This window comes from Actinia tenebrosa, unplaced genomic scaffold, assembly GCF_029948245.1.
Source record: "Actinia tenebrosa isolate PJP-AT-01 unplaced genomic scaffold, QUT_ActTen_1.0 PGA_scaffold17__23_contigs__length_9995812, whole genome shotgun sequence".
Lineage (NCBI taxonomy): Eukaryota > Metazoa > Cnidaria > Anthozoa > Actiniaria > Actiniidae > Actinia > Actinia tenebrosa.
Window position 1 is genome coordinate 6012277 of NW_028292577.1, and position 21376 is coordinate 6033652.

The 21376-nt window shown below is 35.9% G+C and overlaps 3 protein-coding genes across 3 annotated transcripts; 2 read left to right on the forward strand and 1 right to left on the reverse strand.

Moving 5' to 3' along the window:
- The first annotated feature begins 717 nt into the window (after window positions 1-717).
- Window positions 718-4467, forward strand: LOC116297260 (histamine H2 receptor). Its single transcript, XM_031705452.2, has 2 exons — window positions 718-1245; window positions 2996-4467. The coding sequence occupies exon 2, from the start codon at window positions 3018-3020 to the stop codon at window positions 3984-3986; it is 969 nt and encodes a 322-aa protein (XP_031561312.1). The 5' UTR covers window positions 718-1245; window positions 2996-3017; the 3' UTR covers window positions 3987-4467.
- A 103-nt stretch (window positions 4468-4570) lies between these two features.
- On the reverse strand, window positions 4571-11327 carry LOC116297262 (regulator of microtubule dynamics protein 1). The gene is made up of 8 exons (XM_089031725.1): window positions 11212-11327; window positions 9591-9962; window positions 8990-9079; window positions 8538-8593; window positions 7779-7866; window positions 7511-7541; window positions 7234-7367; window positions 4571-5700 (listed from the first exon to the last, which is right to left on the reverse strand). The coding sequence occupies exons 2-8, from the start codon at window positions 9915-9917 to the stop codon at window positions 5662-5664; spliced, it is 765 nt and encodes a 254-aa protein (XP_088887851.1). The 5' UTR covers window positions 9918-9962; window positions 11212-11327; the 3' UTR covers window positions 4571-5661.
- A 2597-nt stretch (window positions 11328-13924) lies between these two features.
- Window positions 13925-21376, forward strand: LOC116297264 (forkhead box protein J1). Its single transcript, XM_031705457.2, has 2 exons — window positions 13925-14961; window positions 18768-21376. The coding sequence occupies exons 1-2, from the start codon at window positions 14500-14502 to the stop codon at window positions 19515-19517; spliced, it is 1212 nt and encodes a 403-aa protein (XP_031561317.1). The 5' UTR covers window positions 13925-14499; the 3' UTR covers window positions 19518-21376.

Below are 21376 nucleotides of genomic sequence, written 5' to 3' on the forward strand. Positions count from 1 at the left end.
TATCAAGAGATGTAGCAGTAATATTAATACTTGTATTATTTTTAATACTAAGTTAGATATTTGAAAATTTTGTATATATTCATAAGCTTAAATTATATTGTATTTTTTACATAAAGAATTTTATTATATAGAGTGCACGCACTAAAACCGTAAACATTAAATAGTACTAATTAGTACTATTTCATACAGAATACTTTGTTTTCTATTGTTTAATATTACTATTTAGTGCTAAAAATTAGTATTTGTTTCACGGATTTAGTGTGAGCACTCTATTGCTACACATGGGTTTTTTTTATGCCAGCTGGTTGTCTCTCCAGCCCTCCAGCTGATCCATCTTTGTAGGATATATAGAGTTATTGATTGATTGATTGAAATTAGTTAATAAAGTTGCTATGCTGTTCCTGTTTGAGTAAAAAGCCAAGGTGAACATGTTGTGAGCATATGGAAGAACAATGAACAAAATAATACCGGTTAATATAATTATAGATTTAGAGAGTTTCGCGCGCTGTGATTTGTCGAGCGACCAATGATTCTATGACAATAATCACTGCTCAAAATTTCATTATGACGTTTACCAAAGGTTGTCAGAGCGGACATAATACTAAGACGTTTTTTTAATACAGAATTTCGTTTTGTTTTCCTGTTTTTTCATGACTCAGATTATGGCTAAAACAAAGATGCTCGGCTCTGTCACCAATAATCACTTTGACTTCGTTCGCTAACTGTCCTAGTCAAGCTAGAGTGAAACGATTAGACCTTTGGACAATAAATCCTCTCATGAGGATAAAGTAAGCAATTTATCTTGATAGAACTGCTTTTCTTTTTGTATCCGGAAATCGTTTTTTCATGGGTGACGTCACACCCAAAACTTCTTCTCAGGAAACCCAACCGAAACCTGGTAGTTCTGTGGTTTCGCTAGTGCACAGCTGTTATATACGCCAAATACCCTTTATTGGAAAATTATGAAGAATGTTTTATGATAAAATGCATTATCAGTAACCACAATCGTTTGCTACGTTTTTATATCAAACCGCACTTGGCAGATTAGGTTGTAAAAGCAAAAAAAAAAAAAAAACAACACCTTCCTAGCAACACTGAAGGCCTTGACAACGAATGACCAATAAGGTTGGTGGTAAGTCGAGACGGCTGACAGGTACAAATAGACGAGTTTTCTTGTTTTGTAAGAGTATTTGGCTGAATTTGACAATCTCTAAACGAAGGACTGACTTCTAACAGAAAAAAGAGGTAACCCGTTAAGATATTACTTTGGTCTTTTTTTCCTTCCTTCCTTCCTTCCTTCTTTCTTTATCGATATCTTTACTTCTTTCCCTCTCTCAGTAAACCTTAAGATTTTCCCTGACAATTCAGTTCAGAGTAAGCCCGAAAAAACTCCCAAAATTCGAAAATTAATATCAACGCTAGAGCAACTGGCTATGATTTATGTGCTATCATCAAACCTAAAAACCACCATTAATTCGATTATATCAAGATGCCTATCCCCTAATTAATGTTTTAAGTACTCTTTATGAGAAAAACTGAAGTAGTTTGCAGAAAAATAGGTGATTAGTTAAGGCGCGATTTCACGGAGCAATTTTCTCTGCAACAGCGCGGACATAAGTCGCAAGAGTGTTTACGCAGTGCAACGGACACTCAGTCGTTGCCAAAAGTAGAAACGAATTCCACCTTTTGCAACGATTGCTGCAACTTATCTCGCAACATTTGTCTTTAATATTGCGCTGTATGTTACACGTTGCAATGTCCCATGCAACTTGAGTCGCACGCCGTTGTGAAAGAAAAAAATTGCTCCGTGTAATCGTGCCCTTAGTGGCACATCACTTCTTTTCCTATATCTTTAAATCCCATATTTAGGTCCAATAACATAAGCATTTTCCTGATGTGATTTTATCAGATTTCAGAAAACTATTTATGATAATACTAACTTTTTAAAATCAATTTCCTAAAGAAATAAAGTCTCGGAAATTTTTCCTAGAAAATACGATCCATGTGGTCTTAGAATTTCACGTTATGACAATCATATATAGTATATTTGAAAAGAATTTCTCTTACTATTGTGGTTTTGGAGGGGATAATAACGGCTTAATCTGATTGAAATCTAAAGGCTTCCTGTTCAGTCCAGAGTTTACCTAACGAAACCGAAGCTGTTAAAATCTGTCTAAAAACTGAGACTGTTCAAATATCTTGCGTTTTGTTGACTTTTAAAAATTTCAGTAAAGAAAAAAAATAAAAAGAATTCTCTCAGTCAGGCTATTTCAGGAAAAGTCGCAGGTCTTTAAAATTATACATATCTCAAGGCCGGTTTAGACGGTACGATTTTCGCCTACAACTATCGTATACAACACGCTCGCGTCTGTCGTAGGCGAGTTGTATGCTTGATTTACACGCGTGTTGTATACGATAGTTGTAGGCGAAAATCGTACCGTCTAAACCGGCCTTTAGGGAATTAACCCATTTTAGCTCCACTGAAAATTCTTCTTTATCATAATTCAAAATCGTAACTTAATTTGAAATTGTTTCGTATTTTTATAAACTTGTTGCTTACGTCATGAATCCTCAGCGACCGAGCCATTCAGCTTTATCAATTTTCTTTTCGTTTTATTTTACTAGATTCACTAGCTCTTATAATTAATGAACAGAGTATTTGAACTGAAGTCTAAACGAAACTCGCTTTTCAAATATTGAATTTCAAAAGTACGTCACTTCTTGAATGCAAGAACTTGATTGTCAGACAAGGTCAGACAAGAGTGACCGGTTTTACAGGATCGACTAGTTTGACTAGTTTATCCTGAAACAATATAACAGGTTGCATACCACAGGCAGCCCAAACAAGGTTCCTGTGTATGGTTTATAAGGGAATGTATGGGAGTTATGATAAAGTCATGACAATAAAATGTTTCACTCAACAATTTGCCTCAAAACTTGCGGAGTAGAAGTTGTACAGAGTATTTTATTAACGAGCCTATTCCTTTGATTGCAGATTGTTCTTCATCACGTCACAAATGGGTGACAACGATTCATTGGTCCAGCGGTGTTACTTTCTGAATTTCATCACTGAAGACATTGACCAAGTCAAACACATCTATATCATGGCAGGATCTCTCGACGCCATACTTATTCTACCAACAATAGTCTTGAATATTCTCTTGATCATCTCCTTGTACTGGTCTCCACAGCTCAACAAGCCATGCACTAAACTTCTCTACAGTCTGGCCATATCAGATGTTCTGGTTGGCATGGTGATTGAACCAGTGTATTTGACCAAGAAGATAGCAGAGCTACAACACTCGTTTGGGATGTACTGTCGTTCAGGGATGATAATGTATCTTCTCGGAGGCGCTCTAGGTAGTGTGTCTTTCTTTACTCTCACTGCCATAGCAGTTGATAGGTACCTCGTGGTCCATTCAGGGACCAAATACCGAACAATAGTCACTAATACGAGGGTGGTATGGATAATCATAGCAATATGGGTCACATCCGGCTGCCTTTATTCTACTAATCTGTTTCTACCAAAGTCATTTTGCTTCAGGCTAGCAGCAAGTGTTATGGTATCTTGCGTTGTCATAACAACGTTCTGTTACGTCAAAGGATTTCTAACCTTAAGGAATCAGAAGCGAAAGGTTCAAAACTGTTTGAATAATGATATTAAAGGACAACCCTCGACCAACACTCGGCGATACGAGAAATCCATGTATACCATGTTGTACATCTTCCTCGCCTTCAACCTGTGTTATTTACCCTACCTATGTACCGCGGTGTCTGTTGGGATACTAGGGGAGTCCGCAGCTATCTGGGGTGCAGAGAGCTTGTCTGTTGTTCTCATTTTTACCAATTCTCTCATCAATCCTATAATATTGTTCTGGAGGATGAAGGAGATTCAGAATGCTGTTACTACAACAGTCGTGATGATATATTCGAGATCATCTCATTTTGTCATTCAGGACACGTCCCACGCAGGGAACCACGAATAGACTGACGGACATCGGAAAACCCTTAGCAACCGAAGGCAGAAAATTAGGCAGAAAATGGACATAATATATATTAGTATAATGATAACGATTATCTAGTGACACATTTGTAGTCGATGAGGTTAGAGCAGCGTACGCAGACCTACCGGATGTAATGTTATGGTCTAAAGATGGCGTTGAGGATGATAGTGGTGGTGATGATGGTGATAATGATGGTGGTTATGATGGAGATGATGATGGTGGTGATAATGATTATGATGGTGATGATGGTGATGATGATAGTGATGATAATGGTGATAATGATTTAATGATGATGTTGGTGTTGATAATGAGGCGATGATAGTGATGATGATGATACGTGATAGTGATGACTATGGTGACGATAATAATAATAATGCTTAATAAAACGCAACTTTAACATATGGATATGATCAAATGCGCATACAATATCATAAGACAACGAAAGCAATAAAATTTTTTTTTTCAAATTTGTAGACTTAAATAAATAAATCCACTGTTTCCGCCCGCACCCAATCATCAGACCAATTTTAGAAACAAAGGGAAACAATACATATTACGCTCAAGGAGGTTGTGATAGTTTGTTTATTTTGAACGACCGCCTTTACAACACAACCCATAATAAACCGCAATAATATCTAAATCTCTTATAAAGATGGAGATAAGTTGAACTGTCAGGTATGACATCGTCAAACATAGTCACTGAAAGCTATCCTTCAAGCGCTTCATCTCACTACTCAAAACCTCTAGTTCTTCACTCTTCAACTTTCTCGCTTCTTCTTGAAAAGCTTACAAACTCTTGGAATGTTTGCAATTGATTCTCTTCGCGGAGAACACTTCGCAGGTCAAGTTATAATTGACGGGTCGTAGCTCGGTTTCCAGCCGTGGAGTGTGCCATCGATGAACCGTGTCCGCGACGTCACCTAAAGCGGCGCGGGCGCGAGCGCCGTGAGACAACTTTTTCGCGCGCTTTTTGCGTACACAGGAACCCCGCGCGCTAAATCAAAAACCCTCACGACAGTGTTCAGTTCCTCGCGTATTTATAACATTTTTTTTTTTCCCCCGGTAGGTTATCAATAAACACAATAAAATGGACCGACTGTCTTACTGACTGACCCATTGTCCGACTCTTTGACCGACTGTCTTACTGACCGACCCATTGTCCGACTCTTTGACCGACTGTCTTACTGACCGACCGATTGTCCGACCTTTTGGCGGACTGCCTTACTGACTGACCGATTGTCCAACCTTTTGGCCGACTGTCTTACTGACCGACCGATTGTCCGACCTTTTGGCCGACTGTCTTACTAACCGACCGATTGTCCGACCTTTTGGCCGACTGTCTTACTGACCGACCGATTGTCCGACCTTTTGGCCGACTGTCTTACTGACCGACCGATTGTCCGACCTTTTGGCCGACTGTCTTACTGACCGACCGATTGTCCGACCTTATGGCCGACTGTCTGACTGACCGACCGATTGTCCGACCTTTTGAATGACTGACCGTCTGATTGAGTCGTATGAGTAGTGATCCATGAACGATTTATTTTTTCACTGAAATTGTATGAATTTAGCAAGAAAGATAATATACTTAAACCCATTTATAACTAATAGTAGAAATTAAATGTAAAGATAAGTAAAATGATAAATAAAGTTACGCTTAGATGGTCTTTAACAGCTCCTCGGCTTCTGCTTTGGCCTAAAAATGAAAAGAGAACAAGAATAAGAAATAAAAATATTGGATTATTATTATAAATTATTTACATAAATATTACAACTCGAAGACTTAAAAAATCATATTCTCAAGAGACTGACACGTGGTCTGAAATGGGAAAACTGTGATTAGGTATATTGAGTGTTTTAAGACGTGTTCGTGTTTACGAGAGAGAAGATATATGTGCTTTATTCGAACAACCACATGTGTTAAGTATAGATAGATAGATAAACTTTATTAAAAGTGTCAAGTTATTTACCTAGAATAATAAGCTAATTGGGGACACTAGAGTACAAACACTAAAAGTGTGCAACACTTTGCACTATTTAGTAGTAAATAGTGCTAAATAAACAATAGAAAACTAGACGCATATCGGCGTGAACTCGGGCATCATAGCAGAAAATCGAAAAAATTCTTCGTCAACACTGTCATCCTTCTGACGAAACCTTGAAATATTCCGCCATTGCTCGACCATGTGTTTATGTGGCGCATGCGCTGTGAACGCAACTGCGATTTGTGACAGAACGCAAATCAAGCCTAATTTATACCTCGGGCATTTCTTTGAAAGCCCGAGTAACAATAGGATTAGCATAATTTAGCAGTATTTAGTGGTATTTATGTTACACACTTTTAGTGTTTGTACTCTATAAAGAAACAATTAAATGAATTACAAAGACTAGATAAATACTAAATAAATAAATAAATAAACAAAAGTATATACAAATATGCAATAAAATCTAAAATATGTATGTTATGTTAAAATTTAATTAGACTAAAAATATATACAGTCAATGTCATTAACGTTGTCCACCGAAAAAAGACATTTACACATTTACACATTTACACATTTACACATTTACACATTTACACATTTACACATTTACACATTTACACATTTACACATTTACACATCTAGACTAAAGTGAGACTGAACTTTAAATGTAAAATTCAACTCGTGAATCGAAAATCCAGAATGCCCCAACCATTTAGTGAGGATTTAAGATGGAGAATTGTACTTCAGCGTTTGTTTTATGCCAGAACGTTCGAGAAACACGTGATATTTTTTTAGTCTAAATGCGTAAATGTGTAAATGTGTAAATGTGTAAATGTGTAATTGTGTAAATGTGTAAATGTGTAAATGTGTAATTGTGTAAATGTGTAAATGTGTAAATGTGTAAATGTGTAAATGTGTAAATGTGTAAATGTGTAAATGTGTAAATGTGTAAATGTGTAAATGTGTAAATGTGTAAATGTGTAAATGTGTAAATGTGTAAATGTGTAAATGTGTAAATGTGTAAATGTGTAAATGTGTAAATGTGTAAATGTGTAAATGTCTTTCTTCGGTGGACAACGTCAATGACATTGACTGTATATACATACTATGTAAACATTTTAGAATAGCTGGTCTAATAGTTGATTACAATTACAATTACAATTGCGTAAGCGCTAATATTGTAACATTGAGGATGTGAAAGAAGAAATCAATAAAGTAACAACATATCCCAAAAAACTAGCTACCTGTTCGTCATCTACAGTTTTACATATGCAGTTGGCAGCTTTGCTCAGCCATATTTTTGCTTCTTCTTTCTTTTTCAGCCTCAGATTTGTTTTACCGATCATCAGGTGATTCTTGGAGAAGAAATCTGCCTGAACTATAAGTATAATATCGACAGATATTAGTGACTGTGTGGGTGAGTGAGTGAATGATTGAGCGAGTGAGTGAGTGAGTGACTGGATGGATGGTTGGATGGAAGGAAGGATAAAAGCAAAAAGTACTAATAAAGTCTTTTCTTACGTGATTCAGCCATTTCAAAATGATCAAGTGCCTAGAAACAAAAACATTAACAATTTATAGTTCATTGTCAAAATCAAGAAAAAAGTTATTGCCTAACTTGTATTTTTGGACAAACATAACTTTCAGTTCTGTGCAGAACATTTTAGGGGTTTGTTTTTGTAAATATCTTTATTTTAAAATGGACTTATTTCAGGGGTGGACTGCTCCCTTAACTGAGGCTATATCACAGGTAGCCCAGCAGGAAAAGGTGTTCAAATAAATGACAAACCTCTCGATATGTTGAAGATGGCGGGGTTGAGAAGATGGCAGCTGCGATCTTGTGTTGATACCAAGGCATATCAGCAAATGTGAAACACCTGTGACAGACAGACAAATATTGTATGACAAACAGAAAAACTGTGACAGACAGACAGTAATAATATATGAGAACAGACAGACTGACAGGAATCATATGAAAAAAAGAAAACTGTGACAGACAGACAGGAATTATATGAAAAACAGATAATCTGTGACAGACAGACAGGAATTATATGAAAAACAGATAATCTGTGACAGACAGACAATGTTATAACGTCACCATGATATAATGTCCACCCTGATTGGCTGGAAAAAGAAATGAATGGAGTTTGTGGTTCAGGTGATTGACCATGTGCACGAAGGCTGACATTAGCTTTCTGGCCATTGTCATTCCACTATAACATCCTTTTTTCATGAGGGTAGCACTTAATAGCCAGTGGATAACAAACCTGTGGCCCTCATTCTGTGATCGAGTTGGAATTTAGGAGTTGATTTTTGCGGAGGGAGGAAAACCAGAGAAGCACAGGAGAGAACCAACAAACAACTCTACTCATATACAACACCACCAGTGCTTCCCTTCAACTCTTTCACTTTTTTCCCTTATTACAGACCTTCAATGTAAATCCAGAACCAGACGAACTGGATATAGGCATAGCTAAGCATTGACCATTCCTTTATTGCAAGCTTCACTCTATTTAACTATAAAGTTATAAGGTAAAGACTGACTTACCATAGACCTAATAAATATCTACACGTAGGATCTGTGGAGTTGAGCTCTATTGCTCTCTACGAGAAAACAGAATATTATATGTACTTTTTCTGTCACTTTTATATAGGAATGAGAGAAAAGAATGGAGGGAGGGAAGGAGGGAGGGAGGGAGGGATGGATGGATGGATTGATGGATGGATGGAGGGATGTATGGATGGAGGGAGGAAGGGAGGGAGGGAGGGAAGGAGGGAGGGAAGGAGGGAGGGAAGGAGGGAGGGAGGGATGGATGGATGGATGGATGGATAGTAGAATGAAGGAAAGAAGGTATGAATAAATGAATAGATGGATGACTGATGGGCATAAGACATTCATATATGGAATATGCAAGAGGTATGCCTTATAGGTTAAATACCAATGATACAATAATGATGCCATATGTCAGTACTACATGTAACGTTTTGGTTTCAATTTACCTGAAATTCATCTCTTATTTTGTAGGCATTCTGTATCTTAACCTTGGTTCCTTCAAAGTCTCCTGCATTACTCAGAGTTATCCCATACCACTACAAAAAGTGAAACTCAATGAATTCTACAGAAAGTCAATGATTTCCCCCAACTAAATTATAAAACGCAAGCTGATCGTAGCAAAATTCAATACTCATATATTTGTATTCAATTCAATATCTCAATTACTACTCATTCAATTCAATCCAAGTATATATATTCAATTCAATCTAAATATAATGCATTGAGATTGGAATATACAAGGGGTGGGGAGGGTATGAGGAGGGTATATTGTGTAGAACCAGAAAATATCTATACCTCCCCCATGGAGGGGGATTGGAATTTCCAAGGGGTGGGGAGGGTCTGAGGAGGGTATATTGTGTAGTAACATAAAATATCCATACCTCCCCCATGGAGTGGGATTGAGATTTCCAAGGGGTGGGGAGGGCTCGGAGGAGGGCTTACAGTAAATAATCCAACTTCCTTCCCCTTCAATGGAGGGGTAATTAACAAATTTGAAAAGGGTTGAGAGCATTTTTCTTTTAGCATTTTATCTCATACGGTACTTACTTTATGGCAAGCAAAGTTGCTGTCATCCAATTCAACTGATCGTTTAGCAAAATCCAAGGCTTCAAAAGTGAATGCTTTTTTATCATCATAATTCTTACACAACTCAGCTTTATTCCTTGCAGCTCTAGCCAACTTCCACAAAATATCTGCATTTTTACTCTCTCGGTATTTAGACAGTAGCTTGTACAAGTCATTTATTTCATTGGTATCAAAGAGTCTGTCAGATTCAATGATGGCCAGTTCTTCATCGCTGACTTCCTTTTTCGATTCAACTTTTGATGTGGCTCCAAATAAGCTGAATGCAACCAGTGGTGGAGCAGGGAACATAAAATACCAGTTTTTACTTTGCAACCTTGTCCAAGAAAGAAAAATCTGGGGATAAATAATCAAGAATAAAGATATGTAAGCTAGACCACATCTGACCTGCGTGCATCTAGTCTTTTCTCTGTCAAGTCTGTACAGAGAAAAGACTGGATGCAAAGAATGAACCCTGAAACAACCTCTGGGCTGACCTAAGTCAGGGCACAACTAACTTACAGATCAAACCCTGAAACAACCTCTGGGCTGATCTAAGTCAGGGCATGGCTAACTCACAGATTGAACCATGAAACAAGCTCTGGGCTGATCTAAGTCAGGGCATGCAATCATCTTTATGATATTCGCAATAACGATCCCACCAAACCAGTTTCCCGCCATTTTAATCTAGCTAACCATTCTCTTTCTGACTTCATTGTTTTCGGTCTTTCTTTGCTTAACGGCAACAATGATTGTCACAAGACCAAAGAAATGCGGCTTATTCACCTATTGGGCACTCTTAGTCCCAACGGGATTAATGAACGCTTTATTTTCAACTAACCTTTTCTTTTGTCTTTTGATTGTTTGTTTTTGTTTCCTTGCCTACCTTGCTCTCATTGGTTTCTTTTGTCTTATTCTATCATATATACACTCCTTTCTACCACTTCTTTCTCTTTTACTCCGACGAAGGACTAGCGTCCGAAACGTCAGTAAGTTTTTTCATCTTTTCACGGTGTATAATTTACCTTTTCATCATTACTAAGTCAGGGCATGGCTTACTCACGGATTGAACCATGAAATGACATCTGGGCTTAAGCAGGCATGGCTAACTCATACATCCAATCCTAAAACAACCTCTGGACTGAACAAAGACAGGCCACAGCTAACTCATAAATAGAATGGAATAGTGCCTTTGGTATCGTGGAGGGAGGACAACCAGAGAACCTGGAGAAAAACCCTCAAATCAAGGGACTAACCCAGCAAACTCTGTTCACATCAGATTGCAAATTCCAGCAATGGCGCTAGAGAGCCCAATTTCCAGGATTAAAGGAAAATTTTACTTCTTTTAGGGGTATAGTGGGGCACCTTTGTCCACCTGTTGTTAGTTTTCCTTTTCCTAAGTTATGAAAATTTTGCATTTTGATAGGAAACTATATTAGATTTTAAAATAACTTATCATCCTTTAGTAGCTTAGGTTATATTTCATTCAACTTTTTAAAATTCCAACGCACATAAAAGTTATTAAATGTCAAATGAATGACTTTCGACTTTGCCCAAAATATTTCCCTTTTAGCGTGTTTTGCGGAATAAAAACTTAGTCTTTTACCTTACTATGACTCTTATACGTGTTTTTCCTTCTTCCAAACAAATAAACTTGACGAATAAAAGCGAAAACTGGATTTTTTTGACGCTTGGCAAAATGTTGTATTATGTTGGCCGCCATCTTGAGTAAGCGACAGAATTGGATATTAGGGGGAGGGGTAAGTTATGGAATAAGTACTTTGGGGGATATAGATGGGGGGATGTACAAATTCAAGTTAACATATTACTATGAAAATGATGGAATAAAGATGAAAACGCAAATGGGATAAACAAAATCACGCCAAGCACGTGCAGTGGAGGGACTGAATAGCGATCATTGCTGCAAAATTACAAAATAGACCGTTTTCTCAAGGTTTCGCGCTCAACCAAATTTAAAGAACTTGACGGGCCACGATACCAGAACAAGAGCTTTATAAGTATATGTAATAGGACTCCATGCTGTCCAATTAAGAAAAAATTGGATGAGGAAAATTCCGAGGACTGACAAAATTGAGTCCAATTTGGCAGTCAGAGGAATTTTTTGAGTCTAATTATTTCTTGATTGGGGAGCATGAAATCCCATTACCTGTTAATTATATAGCTGCCTAATTAATCCCATATCAACAAGACCTGTCCAATTAAGAAAATAATTGAACAGTTACCTATATGGGATTAATGAGAAGCTGTATAATCATGAGAATTATCATACATTTCTACGTGACTTTTCGATAAGAATTCATAAAATCGATTATTCTCCTCTTTAAATTTAAAACTGTCTTCTCAATTTTACTGAATTTGCGTTTTTCAGTTTTGGCAGTTTTTGGCCGGCGAGTTGGATGCGCACGCAACCTTGAGAAAACGGTCCGTATAGCCGATAAGATTTCCCATGTTCCTTTGGGCCCCGTTAACACTTCTAGATAGGAGGCTTGCTTTCATCACATTATTTCGATGGGACTTTATATTTGCAGTGACCTCATTTTGCGCATGCACATAAGGCTTTTTTTCATTCCACTAGATGCAAACAAAGGCTTGTAATTCTTACTACGCATGCTCGACGAAATGACATCTTGAAACTTCATCGAGCAAGCGCAACGAGAATTACAAAAAACTCATCTTTTTTTTCCCGAGCGTGCGTAGTAAGGAATAACGGCTCTAGAAAATAGATTGGGATTTCCTGTGGACGTCCCAGAAGGATTTAAAAAAGGATTTATTATGAAACAGGAAGCCTAACTAAGGAACGTGAGTGGAATACATCATTCAATCAACGCGCGTCAAGAGAGTAAAAAAGTCATGAGTTAAAACCTCGAGATACAATCGCTTTCCTGACATACGATTTAACCTAACGCATACAGCATTTCTTTCTTCTCTCTTTCGTGCAAATTAGCACGTACAGAAGGTTGAATTCTGAGTATACAGTTATTTTAATATGGTAGGTTTTTCCTCCGAGGTCATTATGATAAGTGCCTTCGAGCGGTATCTTGCGAAATTTCAATGACGAACAAGAAGCTGCTATCATTAGACGAGTTAATTACCAGATACAAGCTTGTTAAGTGCATGGAATAACCGCGTTAAAAAAAACTAACGCAGACGCGTGCTAACAAAACATCAACTACCTACACTTATACAACACGAAAAAAAGTTGTCTGCATTTGACATATTTTTATGATTTAGTTTTCATGACAAAACTGGGAAAAAATGGAATAAATTTTATGATTCAACGAGTTCAATATGAAGTGTGATTTCCGGGCTTTTAGTTTAATTCATGTGCATAAAACAAGTAGAGAATACGATGAATTGTTCAAAAGAGCCATAGTTAATCGCCTACGTATGACATATATCATTCATATTTGAACGTTGTTTTGGCTTTTTGATTGTTATATTGCTGCGTCATGCTCTCGAACTTAACGTCTTTGTCAAACTGAGAAAAAAGACTAATTTGGCAGACGTCGGGTAATGAGGCTGTCCAGTTCTAGTACAAAAAAACACGCAGAAATTATAATTACAGAAAAGGGTAGAGTAACAAATATAATGATTATCTAGCTTTCAGAACAAAACATATTTTCCCTATTCACTCGAATCTATTATCTTCTGTTTGAGGTCTGTATAGCCAGAGGGCATAAATTGTTTTGTCAAGAACGGTAAAATTTGTCATGTACCGTAGTTTATAACAAGGAATATATTTCGTACACTATCAACTCTATTATCTACAAAACGGGGGAAAATAAAACTAGAGGCAATTAAAAGAATTACAACGAATTAGATTTTTTTTCCAAAACATTCTTTGATCTTTACGTACTGATTCCCCTATTTTTTTATCCTCGGAAACGCAGCAAGAATCGAGCGAAATAATTTTACCCCTGGGTTCCTCGAGGATGCAATTTCCTAGATAGAATAACCTCCCTCTATCTGTCCTCTTAATTATTGTAAGCCGATGCAATCTAAAAATTTCGAACAAGGAATTTTTACTTTTTGTGACCGGAAGTAAAATTGGCGGTTGCCATGCGGTTGTTGATAAATACGTCGTTACCATTTCCGGTATTATTCTAATTTACATATAACTGTTCTTGATCCACGCGCTAAGCGACATCAACAATCTGATATCATAGCAACTGTGAGCCAATCAGATTGGTTTATTCAGCGTCACGGCTTAATCATATTTCAATGGTAGCAACAGATTAGCCAATCAGGGATGAGTGCAGTTGTTTATTTGCATCCAAGTCTGCATTAAATGTTCTTGTTCTAAAAGCTAGCGTTATGCATCGTGATGCCATTCATCTCATGGAACATCTGTGGACTAGATCTGTAAATCATCCATAACACAAAATCAGCCATTTCCTTCTAATTTGCACCGCAATCAAGCGCTGAATTACAGCTAAGAAGACCGGCGCAGCTAAGATCTCTAGGCAATCGAATAATCATCAAACGATCTTACAATCATCTTCTCGCGTAATAGCAAAAGAACTTTGGACAAGGAAGCTGCTTGAAGTAAATCACCTGGCCTTTTAACATTTAAGCGAAAAATGCTGCTGTGAGTAAAATATTTGAAATTTCCTCGAGAAGCCATTTCAGTGCTGTTATACTAATTTACATCTAAAAGGTTTTTTTGATATTGCACGAAAAACTTTGAAAAGTACGTGGCGAGACACGAGAGTTTTGAAGAGGTGTACTCGTGCTGAATCCATTTGAGAAGGGTCGTGTTTCTTCCTAATTTGACAACAGAAGTAATAAAGAAGAGAAAAGACACCTTATTATTTCGGGAACCAGGCGAAAGTCTTGTTGTGTAGGCGTCGAAGTTTGTTCTGTTCCACGGAGTATGACGACGATTGAATCCATGCCTTCGTTAACTCAATCGTACGCGGATAAATTCGCTGCTAACTGGAAAGCTCAGAATCCTGAAGAAGACGAAGAAAGTAATGAGACAGCACTAGATGATAGCTTAACTAATCTACAATGGCTTCATTCTATAAATATACAAGATATAACTGCAAGTAATTCATCGACGCTCTCTGACGCGTCAGGCTCTGCCGAAGGGTCGAATTTTTCGGACAGCGAATGTCAAAGTGAAAGTGGAGAATCCAAAAACTCTGAGCAGATATTAAAAGAACCTCTAATTGATTATAAAAACGATCCACACCATAAACCGCCCTATTCCTACGCTACATTAATCTGTATGGCAATGAGAGAGACTAAAAGAGTCAAGATTACACTCAACTCAATTTACAAATGGATCAAGGAAAATTTCATGTACTACAGAATGGCAGATCCAACATGGCAGGTAAGCATTTTCTTCAATTTCTACGTGAAAATATAATTTCCCACTAAATGAAAATCTTAGAATAAGTTTTAGAGTCTTAAGTAATGACTTTTTTTTCTAGTTTTGTATTCTTTATAAAATTCTTATGCTTTGGGGTTTTTGTGAACAATAATTAATTCAATTTCGAGAATTCATGAAATTTATACAATTTTCGGCTTAAAAGAGCTTTACATTGTCTAATTAAAGCCCAAAATATTTATGATAATGGCATCTAAAACGCTTCTACATCTTTTTAACGTTTTACAGTGTTTCCTAGTCTTTTTGGAACTATATTTGGTTATTTTAATCGATTCTAAAAATAAATTAAATTCTGTCAAAGCTGAGACTGTTAAATTTTTAATTTTTCGTATTCCTAAATTTCAAACCAAGAATAAGCTCGATTTAAAAGTTTGAAGAATGCTATAATAGGATTTTAAATGATGCTTTTGAAGGAGAAATAGGTGTATTTTTACCATATGCAGAGGGACGATTTCATTTCTGAAAAACGAGATTCATTTGGGAACTTTGCATCTACTCCGAAAATTGTTTTATTTCTTTAATTTTAATTATTAATTCTTCAAGAAACAAAAAATACATGTAAAATATAAAAAAGTTCTTCAACTTCAAAATATCCTAATAATAGATATTTGAAAAAGTTTATGAAAACATGAATTATAATTATTATAAATTGTTAGATTTTTTGTTAAAAAAAAACAAAAGATAAGTTTTGATCTGTTAGTGTCGAGAGCCTATTTTTTTTTCAAAGCTTAAATCGCAAATGTCAAGTTGAATAGATAAGTTCTTTAACTTGGCCGCCATAGTTTCACCTGTTAAGTTAGCTTCGAGTTTCATGGGAGTCCTGTTGATTTGAAATCCCAAACATTATTGATATTTAAATTTTACCTCCCTCGATTATCAATGCCGTTAGCAGAAAAACTTTTTTATTTAAAACTCATGTTTGAAAATCTAGCTAAGTTCTTACTGAAGTCATTCTCACTCACAACGGGATGTTAAGCTAGATACGGAAACAAGTTTTTGTCTTTCATAGAAAATATAATGAATAACAAAAAGCTGTATTTCCTCTCATGAAAAAATTAAAATTTCTTCAAAAATTATAGCTATAAAACAATTTAAATCCGGCTTAAAATCCTATCCACATTTCTATGTCTCAGTATAACGGAAAATTAGAAAGGTGTTTCTTGACATTTTAAAATAATTACTTCGAGAATTCAATTCTTAAAATGCCGAAAAAATTTTCGAACATTAATCTGAAAATAGAAAAAAAGCAAATTGATTAGTGTACTGCATAAGTGCAATTCTTAAATTTTTAATCTCGGTTTCCAAGGAAGCAGTTGAGGTATCCGAATTTATTTGCCTAAATAAGAAAATGCCGTGAATTTTTCTCAAATTGAACACATTTGGTTAAAAAGTGTCGTCTCCATTATGGAAATTTCGCCATCTACACATTAAGTCTGCAAAACAAACTTCTCTAAGTGAATGCTAACATCGACAATTTATTTGTTTACTTTTTGAGATTTATATAGAACGGAAGAGAGCTGTTTTTGAATATTTTTAACGGAGTAAGAAGCCATATTCCAAAAAGTATTGACTCTAGTCGCTGGACTGATAGGTCTCTATTTTAAATCTGTCATTTTCACTAAGAGTAGCTTGCGTTGTTATCTGATATTCTCTTAGGATAAAATGTTATCTCTTCTTGTTTTGTCATATTTTAAAATGTCATAATTGGAAAACAAATTAATTGACAAGTGTACATTTTTAAACACGAATTTTTTTATTTAGATATTAAATTTTTACATAGTTTTAAATTTAATTCCAGAGTTTAGTGCTTAAGCCTTGCTTTACATAAATCATAAATTCTGTTTTGCACCAGGGTGAATGTACAGGTATAGAGGGAATTTAACGCATACTTCAACAGTTCAACAAGTTTAACTGTAAAAACTACAATAATTTGAACAGTTTATCTTTTCCCAGCGACCTTTAAATTCCCCGCCCTGTCTCGAGGGTTTCGTCCCAGATTTACATCTACAATCCTCGCCCTCCCCTCTCAGTTTACCCACAAAGTTTCAAATCAAATCAAAATAGTTTACCCCTTATACCATACCGTTTCATACTAAAAAAAGGTTTAAGTTTCAAAATACGAAATATGTTTTCCTTGACATTGGGGCTTTCTTGAAAAAAATGGTTTAAAATTTTGAATTAGTATTCTAGCATTGTTACTTCTGCCGAACTCGTGATTTAACTTGCAGTTTACTTTATCCAAGTTCTTATCGTTGTTAAGTATAAAGCTCTAAATACATGTGATAAAAACCAATAAACCGGTCAAAGGTTTGTTACCATAGCGACATGTTAAGTCTCGTGTAGCCATAGCAACAGGTATAGCACAAAATCCAGCAGAAAGAGCGAGTTGGAAAAGTTAAAATATAAAAATCGGTTTTTGGTCGGTAGTTTGTGAGTTAAAGATGTAATAACTTTATGAAGGATACAAGAAAAAAAGAAAAAGAAAACAAAGGATACAGATACAAAAGAAAAGTCGATGTTATACATTATTGATGGTTTTAGCACCCCACTGTTTTATTATTGTGCAGGAAAAAAAGATTGTATGAAAATAATTAAAAATAATTTTGGTGCTAAATGTGTAGAGATAGTACTAAGATAATTACACGAAATAGGTTAATAATTTTGGGCCGTATGTCTTTATGCCTGAGCTTGTCTTCTTCTTGTTCTTCTTCTAGTTCTTCTTCTTGTTCTTCTTCTTGTTCTTCTTCTTGTTCTTCTTCTTGTTCTTCTTCTTCTTGTTCTTCTTCTTCTCGTACGTTCTTCTTGTTCTTCTTCTTGTTCTTGTTGTTGTTCTTCTTCTCCTAGCTTCTTCTCCTTCTTCTTCATCATCGTCTTTCCATTGTTGCTCAAAGGTTCCAAGCGCACAGTACACAATCTTTTCGATTGCTTCTCAAAATCTATTTTCATATGTCATTGTTTGCATTTCTTTATTAACAAAGTCAACTTAAAATTCAGGTAATAAAACAGTCTGAAAATAAAACCAATATTTACTTGTGCAGGTGCGAGTTTTGTATCATCATTATTCATGCCGGCAATTTTCTCGTGTATTCCAATATTTCAAAATAGTTTTTAAATATTCTTGCTACTAAATTTCCTCTTGTTTTATGAGTTCTTGAGTAAGTTTCGTAAAAAATAGTAATATTTATTTTAAAAAAAGGTTTTTTACACGTAGAAGGTGGTATAAATGGGCCTTTCTGTACAGTTCCTATTCAATTAAGCCCATATCGTACTTTATTTCTGTAAATCATAATAAATATAATCTACCGAAGTCATTACCGCCTTCATATTTCCTTCTTCGCTTAATTATTTTCATTTCCAGACCCCACCAATGCAAACATCAGTCAAAACGAGAATTTTATGAAATTTTGAAAATTTTAGACCCCCAATTCTAAAACTATTGCAGCTGCACATTTTGCGCGCGGTTTCAAACTTTCTTTTTTTTCTCATTTTCTCCTACTTTAGTTCAATTTTTAAAACATGAATTATTCTTCATAGATACAAATCTTTCAAACCGCCTTAAAAACTTTTAATATTTCAGTGTTTATTGCCGACTAAAAAAGCTGGCTTTCTAACACCTTTAATTGCACATTGTTTACTCAAGACTATTTCCAATATTCGTAAAGTTAGCAAATTTAATCAATGAATATCTAAAGCTGTTATATTTTACGTTTACCTTATCTTAAAAATCTTAAATTCTTCATCTATTTCAGAACTCCATTCGTCATAACTTATCCCTGAACAAATGTTTTGTAAAAGTAGCACGCAAAAAGGACGAGCCTGGTAAAGGTGGTTTCTGGAAAATAGATCCACAATACGCGGACATGTTTGTCGACGGTGTCTTCAAACGACGGCGAGGAGTAAACACACAGAAAAATGCCAAAAAGAGTTTTAAAAAGAGTTCTAAGAAATCTGTTGATGCCGAAAGGAAGCGGTTGGCAAAGCGACAAAGCGATGAGCCAAAAAGCAAACGAGCAAAAATAAATTCTTTAAGAGTTTCCGATCCTTCAGAGCTGTTTGGAGATTATTCCGAAGAGGAAATACCGCCGTTTTCAGGCGGTTTAAAGGGGAAATTTAGCTGGAATTCCGTTTTGAAGACTAATGAGTTGGACGAGAGTATTCGTGAGCTCGCTGATGCTCATGGGATTACTTTAGACAGCCCTTCGCACGTTACAGGGGGGTACAATCCAAATACATTGAGCCCACCCCCCTCGATAGACAGTCACGAAGAACATTTTAAAGCGGATCCAGATTTAGACCTGACTATACAAGGAATCGCTATTCATCCATCAAGGGACCATTTAGCCACACCCTCCCCTACAGCGTTAACAGATGCAACTCAATCTTTCTTCAAATACATGCCACCCTCCCCTCCCAGGCTGTACGACGATGACCACCCCTGGGCAGACACGTGCTTTGATTTTACAGATGAAAACAATAACATCTTGGATGCCGTTTGGTGAGTTGATATTCATTACTCTCATTACCAGTCGTCCTCGTCACACAGGATACCCACGCAGACAAGATTTCTAAAAATAAGGCTTTTTGAAATTTCTATCCATTCTTAACGCATTTTAAAAATATAAACATACAAATATATTTAAAATCTTAGAATAAATAGATATGTAAAGTTTGAACAGAATTTTTATAAGCATTTATTTCCAATAATGCAATGCATATGTATCCAACTTCTTATTCAGGGCCGGGTTGTTCAAAGCTGGATTAGCGCTAATCCAGGATCATGTGATATTGGGCATGCGCAGAAAGAAGGATTATTTGCTCATGAAAAAATAGTTGTGAAAAGTTCGAATTTGTCAGCAAAATTGTTACTCAAAGTGTGAACCCTGTGACAAATTTACTGATTTTCATTCTCGGTTTTTCCTTCGTTTCCCACTTTTTTATTTCCCATTTTTCTTTTCATATCTATTTTATTCTATTTTGTTTCATTTTATTTTATTTTTTCACTTTAAATCTACTGTATAATCATCATGAACCGAATCATTGTAATCAATTTGAATAACTATTGATTTTGGACGACTAGCCTCTCTCCTTCATGTGAAAACGCGTTTATGTTTTCACGTAAACACGAGGCTAGTCAGTTCAGAACTATACTTATTCAAATTGGTCGGCATATTTTGATTCGGTGTATACTTATGTGAGAAAATCCTCATAATTTTGTCTAATTTTGATGTAATTCTCCTTTCGCCATATCACAACTACTTGAAGCCTCTTCGAATAGTCCCCTTCACAGTTCCCTGCGCCATCTTGAAAGGTAGCCGTGCCTTTGCATCGAAGTGAGACGAACGGTGAGCTTGCAATGATAGAGATGTGAATAATTGTCCAAGGCGTTAAAAAAAGGTTTCTATCATTGCAAACTCACCGTTTGTCTCGCTTCGATGCAAAAGCACGGCTACCTTTCAAGATGGCGCAGGGAACTGTGAAGGGGACTATTGTCTTTGAGTCACGAGATAGTGGTGTTAACTTAGGCAAACAAATGGAACTACGAAATGGATTCCGATACTAAGTACTATTGGTAGTAAGAGTTTTAATATGTGATAAGGGAAACGGAGAAATTTATGTTAAATATAAGTAATTTATATTTATATTTTGTAAAGAATATTTTTGAACTGGAGAAAGGATATCAAGATTACTGAGCTGCAGAGGTTCCAGTTGTCCGAGATAAAAGGTTTCAAATCAGAACAGAAAGCGGGTTATAGACAATTCCGTTTTTTCATCTTAAGTAGATTAATAAAAAACCTCTTAAAGATATCAGTTTTACTCTTGCTCTGCATGGGTCTTATTTATTGAGAACCCGATAAGATATCGATTAGATTACGATAAGATTTCGATCCCATTATCAAAGACATACGCAAGGGGTTCTTTTTCTGACACCGTTTCCGCCCGCATGACAGAAAATTCCTCTGAACAGTTAAGATTCATTTAGTCTAACGGTTTTATGAAACCCTAATTTTTTTTAGAGTTCGGTTTTCGTTGGTTTTAGAAATTGAATAATATAGCTGTTTGTTCCTCCAAAGGAACACTCGTTAAAGATTTTAAATTAAGGCTTAGAAATCAATTGGTTATCATTTTAAGAAAAAAATCTGCCAAAGGCAGACGATATTTTTATAAGAATATTTTGTGTCAAAAAATAACGCGTGAATTTATAATTATTAAGAAAGCTCTAGTATAAAACTGCAAGTTATGAATGTACATATCATAAATGATAGATATAATGCTATTGGTGGATGCACTGTGACGTCATCCATTGTTTATAATGCAAGCGAGAATATGATTGGTTTATTAAACAAAATTAATTGCAAAA